The 14,490-nt window shown below is 43.9% G+C and overlaps 1 protein-coding gene across 2 annotated transcripts in view; it reads right to left on the bottom strand.

Moving 5' to 3' along the window:
- The window catches only part of CRYL1 (crystallin lambda 1), a 102,172-nt gene extending 87,951 nt beyond the window's left edge, over positions 1-14,221 (bottom strand). The window contains exons 1-2 of one of the 2 annotated variants that reach the window (XM_069467455.1): positions 14,138-14,221; positions 4,137-4,244 (exon numbers count right to left, since the gene is read on the bottom strand). In XM_069467455.1, coding sequence (XP_069323556.1) covers positions 4,137-4,244; positions 14,138-14,178 — 149 coding nt within the window. In that variant the 5' untranslated portion in view covers positions 14,179-14,221. The remainder of the gene's footprint in view (positions 1-4,136; positions 4,245-14,137) is intronic. The other variant, XM_069467454.1, reaches the window with a different exon arrangement.
- Between the last annotated feature and the right edge of the window lie 269 nt (positions 14,222-14,490).

The following is a 14,490-nucleotide window of genomic DNA, read 5'->3' as shown; positions in this document are numbered from 1 at the left end:
TTTTGAGACTCTAGAAAAGGTTCCTGTGACTCAGTTACAACCACTGAGTTAATGCCTCGCATGTTCTAGGCTCTGGGAACAAGAAACACATATTGCTTCTTTCCACATCCATGACGACCACTACAGAGACCACATGACATTAATGAGTGACGGATGCTGGGAGTGTAATGCACAGTCTCTGTCCTCATGGAGCCCACGACCTACGAAGACCACAAAACGGCATCATGAAAGATGCCTGTAGGGCACAAACCATCTGACACATCAGTCAACCCAACACAGTCAGGAAGATAACATCATTTATTCTTCTTGACAAGAGGATAAAGTTGGTTCTCCTTACATTCCTTTTGCCTAATATGTGGTCCAGGGCATTTGAACCTCACGTTAACGTCTAAGGACCACAGGCAACACACAATGATGTTGACAGAAGCTCATAGTCACTGCCAATCTGCAGGCCTCAGAACTCATCATATTGACCAAATATTTACAAAAACAAGGTCTGGACTCCATCCTCTTACCTTGGACTCTCTGTACAGGAATGGCATGTTTTAAGATCTTGTGATTTAAGAAAGGGAAGCAGATAGATTTACTCAAAAATTACTCAAGACCAAGAATTCAGTACTCCCTAGGGGGGTAATATGACACGACTCAACCTGGCTTTCCTGAAGCTATTTGCCAAGAATAATTTGAGAAGGAAGAGGCAGTTGGTCACAAGATACCCCAAGATTCCCATTTCCTGCCAAAGTAGTACAACCAGTTCTGCATATTGATGTTAACTCAGCTTAAATATACGTGAGTTATAAAAACAGGAAGCCAGGCATGGTGGTGCGGGCCTGTAATCCAAGCTACTCAGGAGCCTGAGGCAGGAGGATCACTTGAGCCCAGGAGTTCAAGACCAGCCTGGGCAACAGAGAGACACTATCTCTAAAAAATAAAAATAAAATTAGCCAGGCATGGTGGCACATGCCTATAGTCCCAGCTACTTGGGAGGCTCAGGTGGGAGGATCACTTGAGCCCAGGAGTTCAAGGTTACAGTGAGCTATGACGACGCCACTGCACTCTAGCCCAGGCAACAGAGTGAGACCCTGTCTCAAAAAAACAAAAAGAAATATAAGTCTTAATTAAGTATAATAGCACAATCTTTAACCTGATTTTAAGAAAAAAATCAAAAACCTTACTCACACGTCCCACTTACTCCCTGATGCCTGAAAGGACTTTAAAAGTGCCCAAAACCTTTAGTGATATAAATAATTAGGCTAAAAAATAATGCCTAAAATACAAATACCCCAGAAAATAGAACAAAGAACTTCTCAGTTAGGAACTTTGGGGTTTTCTTAGTTACACCTAAGTTGGAATAGACTTCACAAAATACAAGATGAAGCGATGACAGAGCTGAAGTCTAGGGTAGGGTGGGCAAACAGCCCGCAGGCCAAATCTGGTCCCCACCTGTTTTTATATAGTCTGTGAGACAGGATGGTTTTCACATTTTTCAAATGTTGAAACAAAGTTTTTTTGAACAGTATTTTGTGACATACGAACATTACATGAGCAAAGTTCAGCGTTAGTCCATAAAATAAAGTTGTATTGGATCACAGTCACGCCCATTTACAGCTGCTTACAGTCTATGATGAGAAGCTGAGACTGACACCACACAACCCACAAAGCCTGAAGTGTTTCCCATCCGGCCTGTACAGACGGGCCTCGCCAAGCCCTCATCTGGAGCCCACGCGGGGCTGGCGTAAAGCCTGACCTAGTCAGACATTCGGGGGTGTCCTTTTCCCCAGATGGGATTCTCCTCTGATACTGGGCCAGTGACTAAGCTAATGTCTCCCGGCTGCAAACCCACCTGTCACGATACTATCACTAGAAAACCAATTAATTGAAAGTCCAGGCCTGCTGCTAAGTCAGGATGGCCACCCAGGGACAGAAAGCACAGCATATGCAACAACTACCGTTTTCAAAGTGGGGCTTGCTATGCTCTCACCTACAAAAACTGCTAATGTGGGAATAAAGGGAGAATTTAACAAACTAGATGTAATTTTACTTATTTAGGAATATCATAAATTCCTTAAAGTTCTTTACAATTTTATTCCCCTTAATGGCTTTTTGAGTATCAGTAAGTTACTTGCTATTGGCACTGGCTAAGAGCTGGGCCACATGTCTCCAGCTGACCAACAAGACAGAGGAGGGAGGAAGGGCCCCCGACAGCACGTGAGGGCGTCTCAACGCACAGGCACTTTCAGGCCTCTGCCGCATGTGCTGTGTTTGCTGATGGCCCACTGGCCATGCAAGCCTGTGGCCAAGCCCAGACTCACGGGGCGAGAGTAGTAAAGTCACACTGCAAACAGAGTGCAGGCAGAGATGGGAGCAATCTGTGATCTACCATACTCAGTTATGCTAGCCAAAGGTATGTTACTAAGAAAACTAAGTTTCAAAACAGGGAAAGAGACCAATCCAGAGAAACCCAGATCAAAACAGAGTTCAAGGTGTCCAGGTAAGGTCAGAGACCCAGTGACTTCCTGGAAATGCCTGAGTCCAGGCACAAGAAGTTCAGTCACTGAGGAGACAAGAGTGCAGGGAAGCCACCTAGTTTCAGAGATCACTTCTGGTACTTTACTAGCTCCTAGTCCATTCAGAAAGCTGGTTCATTTTTAGGTGGATCTGAGTACCAAAGTGACCATCTACAGACCACCACGGAGAGATGGCAGCAGAGAAACTGAGATGGAAAGCTGTGGGTACCTGAAGATGGCAGGAATTCAAGACCAGCCTGAGTAACATACCAAGACCTTGTCTCTACAAAAAATTAAAAACTTAGCCAGGTGTGGGGCACACATCTGTAGTCCCAGCTACTCTGGAGGCTGAGGCAGGAGGGTTGCTTGAGCCCAGGAGTTCGAGGTTGCTGTGAGCTATGATTGTGCCACTGCACTCCAAGTTGTGCAACAAAGCAAGACTGTCTCAAAAAAAAAAAAAAGAAAGAAAGAAACCAAAACAAACAAACCAACCACGGCAATAATATCTGCCTCATAGGGTTATTATGACATTCAACACAGTTAGATTTCTAGGCCATAGCTCCATGGCAGGATGGACTTTGTCTACGTTATCTACCTACGTATTCGTAGTGAATAGAACATGCCTGGCAGGGCCAAGCCCCCTTCCTTCCAAACTAGTACAGTCTGCATGAGTGGTTTTGTGGGGGTTGTTTTACTTTTTGGTTTGTTTTTTAGATTGACATTTTATCTTGGCACTGGCTATATGTAACTATGTAGAAGAAATAGCTTCTCTGGGTCCAGGTTCTTAATCTGTAAAACAATGTTAGACTAGGGTATTTTTTTTTTTTTTTAAGAGACAGGGTCTCACTCTGTCACCTAGGTTAGAGTGCAGTGGCATGATTGTAGCTCACTGTGGCCTCAACTTCCTGGGCTCAGTCAATCCTCCTACCTCAGCCTCCCAAGTAGCAGGAACTACAGGTGCATGCCACCATGTCCAGCTAATTTTTAAATTTTTTGTAGAGACAGGGGTCTCACTATGTTGCCCAGGATGGTTTCAAACTCCCGGCTTCAGGCAATCCTCCCACTTTGGCCTCCCAAAACGCTGGGGTTACAGGCATGAGCCACTGTACCCAGCCAGAATTTCTTAATGCCTATAGCCCAATGTATCATATGAAAAGATGAAAAATTAAGTATATTTTTGTTGCACAAAAATACAAAATCAAGTTATAAATCCATCCAAAGGAGGAAAATAAGCAGTTAAGCAAACTCGTGTCTGAGATGGTCAGAACTGGGCTCATTCTGCCCAGATAGAACGCAGGAAACTCCAGCTCTCCAGCCCTGTGGACAAGGTGAGAGGATCAGCAAATCCATTCAGGCTTGAAGCCCAAGATTCACATGCAGCTCCCCACTCCCATCTGGCATCTCCTCAACCCGAAGGATCCTTTCCTCACAACGGGAGCCCTTTCTCCAGTCTGAATTCACGTTCCAGCCACCTTGAGCCTGGCCTTTATCAACTCAGAGGTGCCACAACAGCCATCAAGCGAAGAAGTGAAATCACAGATATTTATAACCTTGAGGGTATGATAAATAAGACCAACTGAGAGAAACAGACTCATTTCAATTCCTCCCAGAAGGCACCAGCTGACCCACCTGATGTTTTCCAGGGCATTTTTTATCTGCTGTTGCTCAATATCATAGAGTTTCACCTTGAAGCCTCCACTGGCAAACAACATAGCCCAGCTTCGTCCAATGAGTCCACTAAAGGGAAATAAAATTAAGAAGGGATTCAGGTTAACTTAATTGAACAGCTTTTCATTCCTAACCTAGAATGAGTTTTTTAAAATTATACAGTATCCTATTCTTAGAATATTTAATAAATATCTTAGAATTACACACTTTAGCCAAGCACAGAAAAAAATATCGCATGTTCTCACTCACATGGGAGCTAAAATAGTCGATCTCATTTCAGATTGAGAATAGAATGATAGTTTCCAGAGGCTGGGAAGTGGGAGTGGGGGGGATGGAGAGGTTGGTTAATGGGTGCAAACACACAGACAGAAGGAATAAGTTCTAGCATTCGATAGCACAGTAGGGTAGCTACAATTAACAATATGTTGTTTATTTCAAAATAGCTAGGAGTATTTGAAATGTTCTCAACACAAAGAAATGAGAAATATCCCAATACCTTGACTTGATCATTACACATTCTACGCATGTGTCAATAGGACATGTACCCCATAAATATGTACAAATATTATATATGAATTTTTAAAAGTATACATTTTGATAACTGCATTTAAATGTTATCCGTTTCCTCCTACGAGCTTCTGAGCCCTCGACCCCAGTGCCAGCGTTAATATTCCACACGGAGCACTGAGTGAGGTATCTCAGGTATTTATTGCTCACACACTGAAACAAAAACTTACAGCCAAGAGGTGGCAGGGTGCCACGGAGGCACAAGGGCTGTTGGTGAACTCCCATTTGACATTGTCTCTGGAAAGTCACTGAACTTGAAGAATAGAGATAGTACTCCTTGAGCTCCCAAATAACTACTGCCACCTCCACCCACACTTGAGCATGGATTAGGTGCTAGGCACCACTAAACACTTCACAGGTCTCACCTCTGTTAACATTTACAACAACCCTACAAGGCAGGTGCTATAATTATTTCCATTTTACAAATGGGGAAACTGAGGAACAGGGGGATTAAGTCCACACAGGTTATAGGTGCTAGATCCACAAGAGGAAGCCAAGCAGTCTGACTCGAGTCCTTACTCTTAACAACCACAGTCCATCTGCTGTTTCAGATTTACTGGAAAAGGAAAGAAAAGCCATGAGTTCACACATCATTGTTCAAAGGGTTAAAAACAAATGTACGCAACATATCTAGAGTCCAAACTTTGGTTTCTAATTCCATTCTCCAATAAAAGGAAGCAGGAATTCTTGGAGAAATGGTTAATTCTAGGACTGAACCAGGAAATATACAGGCCGAGCCTGGAGCAGTTTATAGTGCCAGAAAGTAAGAAAGTGCTCAAAAAAATTAAAAACCCTATATTGATGGACTATGTCCCAAGGATACAAGGGCCCACTATAAGAGCTCCCAATGGCCAAAGCTAGAACACCTTGAGCAACAAATAATACTGGATTATAACACAAAGTACAGAATAAATATCCATGAGTCCATACTGATATAAATGTTTGAATAAATAAGTAAATTCAGAAGCCAAGTCTCTCTTGCAGAAGAATGCTAAACAATTTATGTAGCTACTCCCCCCTCAGAGAGGTGGAGCCTCACTCCTCATCCCTGAGGTGTGGGCTGCACTGAGTGACTTCCTTCTACAGAGCGCAGTATGGACAGGGGGAAATTAGAGTAACTCTGCAGTAGAGAAATCTGACAAACGCCTTCTCAGCAGGTGTTCAAGGTCAACATCAACAGTGACGAATCATCTGATAGTACATACCCTTGACATGATGTGATGAGAAGGGCACTTCACCTTGGTCTAACCCAAGAGCCCAAACCCAGAGCCCCCCCTCTCTACTTGTGAGAAGAACATCAGACAACCCCACTTGTGATCAGTGCTCCTCAAAACTGTCACGGTCCTCAAAAACAGGGAAAGTCTAAGAAACCGTCATGGTCTAGAGAAGCCGAAACAGAAATGACAAGTAAACATACTTTGGTGTCCTGGATGGAATCCAGGAACAGAAAAAGGACATTAGGTAAAAAGTAAGGAAATCCGAAGAGAATATGGACATTAAATATTACGTTGGTGCAAAAGTAATTGTGGTTTTAGAACTGTTGAAATTTGCCGTTTGATATTGGAATACGTTCTTAAATAAATGCGATTATGTTACACATCATTTTACTGCGCATTTCTCCTCTATGTGTTTCTGCTAATGACTTATTACTTGCTATTTTATATTTATTTTAAACTATGGAAATGATAAACTATGGATTAGATAAAAAGCAAAATCGAACAATTTTCTTATTCGCGTTCAAAATGGGTGGTAAAGCGGCAGAGACAACTGGCAACGTCAACAATGCATTTGGCCCAGGAATGAACGTACAGTGCAGTGGAGGTTCAAGAAGTTTTGCAAAGGAGACGAGAGCCTTGAAGATGAGGAGCACAGTGGCCGGCCATCGGAAGTTGACAATGCCCAATTGAGAGCAATCATCAAAGCTGATCCTCTTACAGCTACACCAGAAGTTGCCAAAGAACTCAACGTCGACCATTCTATGGTCGTTTGCATTTGAAGCAAATTGGAAAGGTGAAAAAGCTTGATAGGTGGGTGCCTCATGAGCTGACCGAAAACCAAAAGAAATCATCCTTTTGAAGTGCTGTCTTCTTTTCTTGTATGCAACAAGGAACCAGTTCTTGATCGGATTGTGACGTGCAATGAAAAGTGGATTTTATGCGACAACTGGTGACAACTAGCTCAGTGGTTGGACCGAGAAAAAGCCCCAAAGCTCTTCCCAAAGCCAAACTTGCACCCAAAAAAGGTCCCTGTTTGGTGGTCTGCTGCCGGTCTGATCCACTGCAGCTTTCTGGATCCCAGCAAAATCATTACATCTGAGAAGTCTGCTCAGCAAATAGATGAGATGCACAGAAAACTACAATGCCTACAGCTGGCATTGGTCAACAGAAAGGGCCCAATTCTTCTCCCAGACAACGCCTCACCGCATGTCGCACAACCAACGCTTCAAAAGTTGAACAAATTGGGCTGCGAAGTTTTGCCTCATCAGCCACTCAACAACCAACTACCACTTCTTCAAGCATCTCAACAACTTTTTGCAGAGAAAACGCTTCCACAACCAGTAGGATGCAGAAAATGCTTTCCAAGAGTTCGCGGAACCCTGAAGCACAGATTTTTATACTACAGGAATAAACAAACTTATTTCTTGTCGGCAAAAATGTGTTGATTGTAATGGTTCCTATTTTGATTAATAAAGATGTGTTTGAGCCTAGTTATAATTATTTAAAATTCACAGTCTGAAATCGCAATTACTTTTGCACCTAATAATGTGTTGTCAATAGCCAATATGATTAATATTAAATATTAATGATATATTGGTTCATTAATTGTGACAAATGCATCATACTAATGTAAGATGTTAACGGGAGACACTGGGTAAGGTGGTATATGGAGACTGTCTATACTATCTTCACAATTTTTCCATAAATTTAAAATTGGTCTAAAAAATATTTTTTTTAAATGTGTGTACCAGCAATTCTACTCCTAGGTATGTACTCAACATAAATAAAAACATATGTCCGAAAAACCTTGTATACTAATGTTTTTAGCAGCATTATCCATAACAGCTTAATGGAACCAACCCAAATGTCCATCAACTAATGAATGGATAAATACAATGTGCTATACCATACAGACCTTATTCAGCTATAAAAAGGAATGAAATACTGGTAATTCATGCTAAGTGGATCTCTCCCCACCACCCCCCCGCCCCCAGCCACTCTTTGCAGAGGCCTTTGAAAGGTATTTCCAAATCGTAAGGTCTCAAGTTAAGAGGCCAATGAACATTCATGCTTGCCCCCAACTGACCAGCCATTGACTTTAAACATTTTTCTTCCTATTGCCACTATCACTATGTTTGAAACAGAGAGTGACTTATTTAACCATAACAGCCCTTACTGCAGCCTAACTCCAGAATGAAGAATACTCTCACAGTGATGTGTCACTGAGCTGTATACAGTTGGCCCTTTGGGACCCATGGGTTCTGCATCCATGGATTCAACTAGCTGCAGATCACAAACATTCAGGAAAATAAAAACTGTAGTAAATATGTGGACTTTTTCCTTGCCATTATCCCTAAACAATATAGTATAACGACTACATTCATAGCATTTACATTGTATCGGGTATTATTTGTAATCTAGAAATGATTTAAAGTTTATGGGAGGATGAGCATACGTTATGTGCTAGTATCATTTTACATCAAGGACTTGAGCATCTGTGGAGTTTAGTTATCGCCGGGTGGTCCTGGACCCCAATCCTCCATGGATACCAGGGCACAACTGTACTTATTATTTCTGCACTTTGTTGTATGTGCGACATAATTCATAAAAATATTTTTTAAAATGAGAATTCTTTCCCTTTCTACTCTGTAGTTTAAGAAAATACCACAACCCCACAAAATGACCCTTCCCTTCTGTACATGTAAAAGCCTTCACTACATGCTGACTGGGGACTGGGTGAAGCTGACCAACTGGCCCTCAGGTGCCGAGAACAGCCTCAGACCCCTCTCCCTACCAGGTACCCTTACATCTCTGTGTCTGCCGCACAGTGAAAGAGAGAAGGGTTGGCACCGAGGAGAAAGGAGCTGCAAGGACTAGGCAAGGGGAACGGGCAGGGTGGCAGAAGCTGTCAAAGGTAGAATGGTGGGGTGCTCATTGGTCTAGAAAAGCCCAAGGTCAAAAGCTTCCACAGGGGAGAACACAACAGGTTCATCCCATTAAATAAACCACCGCCCACAGCTTGCGTTGTGAAAACAAGTTTAAGTGTGTGTTGCAGGGGGAGCCACAAAAAAAGAGGAGAAGGAAGTTTTCTGCAGACCTTTCTCGATTAGCAAAGGTTACATCACTGCTTACACCTCCACTGCCCAGCGTGGTAGCCACTAGCCATAGGGGCTGTTAAGCACTTGAAAAGTGGCTCATCAGAGCTGAAATGTGCTAATAACAAGTGTAATGACACTATAATAAAAAATAAAAATGTATAAATATAAGTATATAACAAATAAGTGTAAAATACACACCGGGTTTTAAAGACAATACAAAAAAACTATTTCATTAATATTTTATATTATTTGTTGGAATAACACTTTGTAAATGTTAAAACATACTATCAAAATTAATTTCACCTGTCTCTTTTTACTTTTTCCATTTTTTAATTTTCTGTAGAGATGGGGTCTCACTATGTTGCCCAGGCTGGTCTTGAATTCCTGGCCTCAAGTGATCCTCTTGCCTTGGCCTCCCAAAGCTCTGGGATTACAAGAATGAGCCACTGCAACTGGCCTCTTTTTACCTTTTAAATGCAACTACTAGAAAATTTAATTACATATGTGGCTTGCCTTTGTGGCTCACTTTACTTTTCTAATGAGCAGGGTGATATATGCAGCGTTGTAACTCAATCATTTATCTCAGTAGTCTGTTTGGCATCAGGACCCTGAGTTCCAGCCTCAGCTGTGCTACCACTATGCTCATACAGAAATCCAGAAGTCAATCACGTGCCCAAGAAGATAGCAGTTCTCCACCTACAAATGCAGTGGGCTGGGGACAGGAAGGACAGATTTACACTAGAGCAGTAGTTTCCAAACTTTCCGAAGTCATTTTTACAACACCCAAGTCACCATGGTCCTCATGTTTGCATACTGGTTGCCAAATAAATTGATCTTAACTGTTTATGGTGAAGAAAAATCAATATAAGACAAATGTCCAAAAGTAATAATACTTATAATCTATAAATATACAAAAATCCCTATAAGTTCAGAAGAAAAAGATGAACACACCGAATGGAGGGAGGAAGATAAAGTCTGTGAACAGGCAATAAGAAATTTGAAAACATTCAATCACCTTAGTCTAATAAATACCAAATATATATATGTATCAATCTAACAATGGCAAATAAACCATACAACAGAATCACGGGGACTGAAGACTGGCCACGCTTAGCGTTGGTGAAGTTATGGAGAAACGGGTGCTCTTTTCCTGTGGTGGAGGAATGTGATTTGGTATCTGGAAGGCAGTCGAACAGCCTGTATCAAAATTGTGTTTATAATATTAGACCTAGGAATTTTATTTCTAGAATCTATCTTAGATTAATATGTGCAATATACACAGAAATTTATATTAGCAAAAATATTAAAAACCATCTAATATTCAGAATTGGTACTTTATATTATACATAAAGCAAATATAGCAAAATTTTAACGACTGAAATACAGGGGAAGGTATGCAGGAAATCTTTGTCCTATATTTTCAACTTTTCTGTGTGTTTGAGAATTTATCATAAAAAGTTGGGGGAAAATTAGTTATATTTCACATAATGTGTTAAAGGTAAAATAGGTTTATCTTTATTGTAGCAGGTTTCATGACCTGTATTGCCCATCTTCCTTGTAGGACCCTCAGCAGAAAGCTGACTCCTGGTACCCAACTGGTGTCCCTCCCCCCGCACACACCTATGCAATCACTGCTGAGCAGCACAAGGCGCACACCTGACCCAAATTAGCCAGTCAGCGCTCACTAGCTAGCACCTGTGCTCTCTGCAGCCTGGTTTGCACAGAGGAATTGGGCCGATCAAATTTCCTCTCCAGAAAATTGGACCTAAAATATGCAATCTATAAATCAGTAACCAGCACTACACTTGAAAGAGCACAATGTGCAAGATAAAGTCGCAGGGGAGAGAAGTGAGAAGGCAAGGAGGCCAGTCTACGGAGAGGCACTGAGATCAGACTGCATGGCTACACAGCGAGGGAAGTTCCCTGCCTTTGTTTCCCACAGCTTTCTCGTCCCCAACACTACTTTACATCAGGCCCAAGTATAATTAGTTTCCTGTCCTGAGCACCTGTGACGTCTTATTAACTTTTTCTGAACCACAAGATACCTGGGGCCCTATAATGGGAGCCTGTGACAGAGGTAGTTTAAGGTCTTTCCCATTCTGATATGCCTTAGGGGTTCTAAACTCATAAATCTCAATTGGTGCTCCAAAGTCTAATGCAAATGACACGTATTCTGTTACACAGCAGCAAAGCAGCAGGGGAGAAAAGTTAATAAATTGGTTCAATTCCAATTTTATCATGAATGCCACTTAACTTTGAATAAATCTCTAGATACGTTTAAATAAGTAACAGCTACAGTTATTTACTGGATTAAAGTTGAAGTAAAACTTTCCTATACTTAGATCTAAGTCTACTATGAAAATTTTGCCCATAAGAACTATTAAATAATACTTAGGAAGGGCACATTTAGAGTTTAAGCTGACTAAGAGGCAACAGAAGCACCCTAAGGTTTGCAGGGTATATGTGCCTGTATATGCAAAAATTAGCAGGAAAATCCCTCAGGTAACACTTCAAAGAAAGGTCACGCCTCAGAAATTTTCTAATAAAAAATGTACATAGTCACCTCAAACAAAATTTTTGCAATTGAAAAAAAATGGAGACTCTAGTTTATGGGATGCCTTGCTTAATGTAACAATATCCTACCAGCCCTTCACACTGCACATCAGTGAAAAATATGCAACCTGTTACAAACACCCAACATCTGTCTACTAGGACTAGGCATGGTGGATATACAGCTGGTGACAATACAGTTTCTACCCTAAATGAAAGGCCCTAGAAGCAGGATGTTTCCTGGAGATGGTCCCTGAGCGTAGTCCTGATGGAGTGTGCTCCTTGGGAAGGAGGAGGGAGGAAGGGGTATGCCAGGCACCAGGAACATGCAAAACATGGGCCTCCTCCCAGACTTGTTCCTATTGATATTTTAAACAAGCTCAAGGCCTAACAGGTGGGTGGATAAACTCTACGCAGCACATGTATGAATACACACCTCCATGCTTTAGTGATTCAGAAACACAGTGTCATAGAAAGGTAAAGCTTAACAATGGAGGCCTGAGAACACTACTGAAGTGCAAATTTATCTTCATGATACCGATTTCTACTCCAATTTCGAAAAGTTGTCATTACCAGATTTTCCCTCTCTTTGTGTTCTGGCAGCCCTGAACCCAGAAAGGTTTTCTCTCCTTCCTTAATTCTCCAAAACCTACTCTTCCCCTTTTAAGACCACCATTCTGAAGGGACTCACCCTGGATGCTCAAGGAAAGCTAAGTGGCCCTGAGGAAGAGTGGCCTTTGGGAAAAGATCAACAGAAAAGAATTAAATTCAGACTTTCTAGCAAGTATGTTTAAGACGAAATCTGGAAACTGATAAGGGAAGATGAAAAACAGTATGTTCCTGAAATTGAAATATGTATATTTTGGTCTGCTAAAATCCAAGAATGAAATTAAACCAGGTTTTAGCACATTCATTTACATTCCTCAAACCCTGTTTGTTAAGTGGATATTCCCTGGAATCACCTGTGGGGCTAGGAGAGCGAGAGGAGAGAAAAAAAGAGCAGGAAGGAGGAAACCAGCATGACCCAGCAGCAGAGCTGGGTGTCTGTCCAGGTGGGGGTAGCGGGAGGTGGGTGTAAGGGAAAGACAGGGCTTTCATAACCAGAAAATACAGAAACAAGCTGAAGCCCCAGGTAATTCCTGTGGTCCTTAAAGTTTGCTCAACCCCCTTCCAATTCCTTGTCAGCCTCCCTCAAGGAATCAGAGGTAAACCAATTGCCAATAGCAAACAGCTCCTTCTGAGAAGACTGAACTACCCAAAGCTGGATTGCAGCACAAACTCAACGTGCTTTACATTTATTAGTTGCACGTGGAACACTACTCCAAGGCATGATGGAAGATGTGCAAACTCTAGCCCTTGACCTTCAATAACTAAAATGCAAGACAAGCATAAAAACTGCAACCGGTGCACAGTGTACTTTTTTATATTCCTTCACGATTCACCCACAGGCACCCATGGGCCCAGAAAGGACAACGAACGGTACAGTTAATTCCATTACTCTGCGAGCAAAGGCACGCTGACAACGAGCATCCTGAGGCCTTCCTTCCACGGCTGCAGAGGAAAAACGCTGACACTGGGACTGGTCTCCAGACAGGGAGCGGGCGGGCCTACACTTCCATGGCATAAAGGGACACAAAGTCGCCACCAAAAAGGTGCTTTTAACTATCATATCAATAGCAAGTATTAACACGTTCACAGATTGTTAACCAATGTAAGGTCCACATAAATCCCCTGGTTTTTTTAAAATGAAAATTCCAAGAGTTGTAAAAGTGGGGGAGGGGTGGGAGCACAAAGCAGAAATCAATTTGGAGGGAATTCAGGCTGTTAACACACCTGGCAAACTCTGGCTCCATGGCTACCCCTCTGGAAAGGCCGCCTCGCCCACGCATTAGGAATGCCCTGTCTGTTTGCCAGCACCTGTTCCCGTCTCGGGCGAGGGTGTCACCCCCGCCACCGGAATGCGCCCCGCAGGCAGCCTTGCCCACGCGTGGATCCGGATCCTCCCTGCTGGGCTAGTCCCGTCTCCATCAGTAAACGTGACTTTGCTAAGCTGCCTACCCTCAGTTTTCTCATTCGTGAAATGGGAGTAACAACATATTCTCGTAGGATTGTTGTCAGAATTGGTTTCGTTAGTACGTAAAGCCTGGCGAACCTCCGTGGACTTGGTGCTAGGCCCCGCACCGTTCCGCTGACGCCACAAACTGCGCTGCGGCAGCGCAGCGCGCGCGGTCAGCTTTCGGAGCCTCCCAGCAAGCCACCCCTGAGGGACTCAAACGGCACTCTGTGCTGTGCTTGGCCTGCCACGCCACGCGGCTCCCGGGCGCTTCTCCAGCCCAGCCAGCTCCTGAGGAGGGCTGCGAGGGCGGAGGGGCCCTCAGAGGGTAGGAGGCGGGCGCGAGCCACGCCACCCCACTCGCTCTCGGGGACCGCGGCCTGGGCGCCACCCCGAGGGCCCCACGCGCGGGGCACCGCGTCCCCGGCGTCTCCCCGGCATCCAGTGGCAACAGCGCTGCGGCTCGGAGGCCTTTACCTGCCCACGATCACCACCCCGCCGGGCGCCGCGGATGCCATGGTCGGGTCTGATCGGGCCGGGAAGCGCACCAGAGCCAAGCCCCGGGCGCGGGCCCGGCTCTTAGGCGCCGCGCTGGGGGCGGGCCCCACGCCCATTGGCCCCGCGCCGGGAGAGGGCGCTCGGTCCTGGTGGGCGGCGCCGCGGAAGAGCCACCGCCCGGACGCCCAGCGCGAGTCCGCCGGGCAGCGGCGCGGGCCCCGCGGGAGGACCAGACGCTCTGACTCGAGTAAGTCATCGTTTCGTTTTCCGGTTTCTAACCGCGCGCCGCAAAATCGGCGTATACAGAAGGGGACGATGCCAGCCTGGCGCAA

The sequence above is a fragment of the Eulemur rufifrons genome, chromosome 4 (assembly GCF_041146395.1).
Source record: "Eulemur rufifrons isolate Redbay chromosome 4, OSU_ERuf_1, whole genome shotgun sequence".
Classification (NCBI taxonomy): domain Eukaryota; kingdom Metazoa; phylum Chordata; class Mammalia; order Primates; family Lemuridae; genus Eulemur; species Eulemur rufifrons.
The sequence above is the reverse complement of the archived record's forward strand: the minus strand, read 5'-3'. Positions and strand labels throughout refer to the sequence as shown.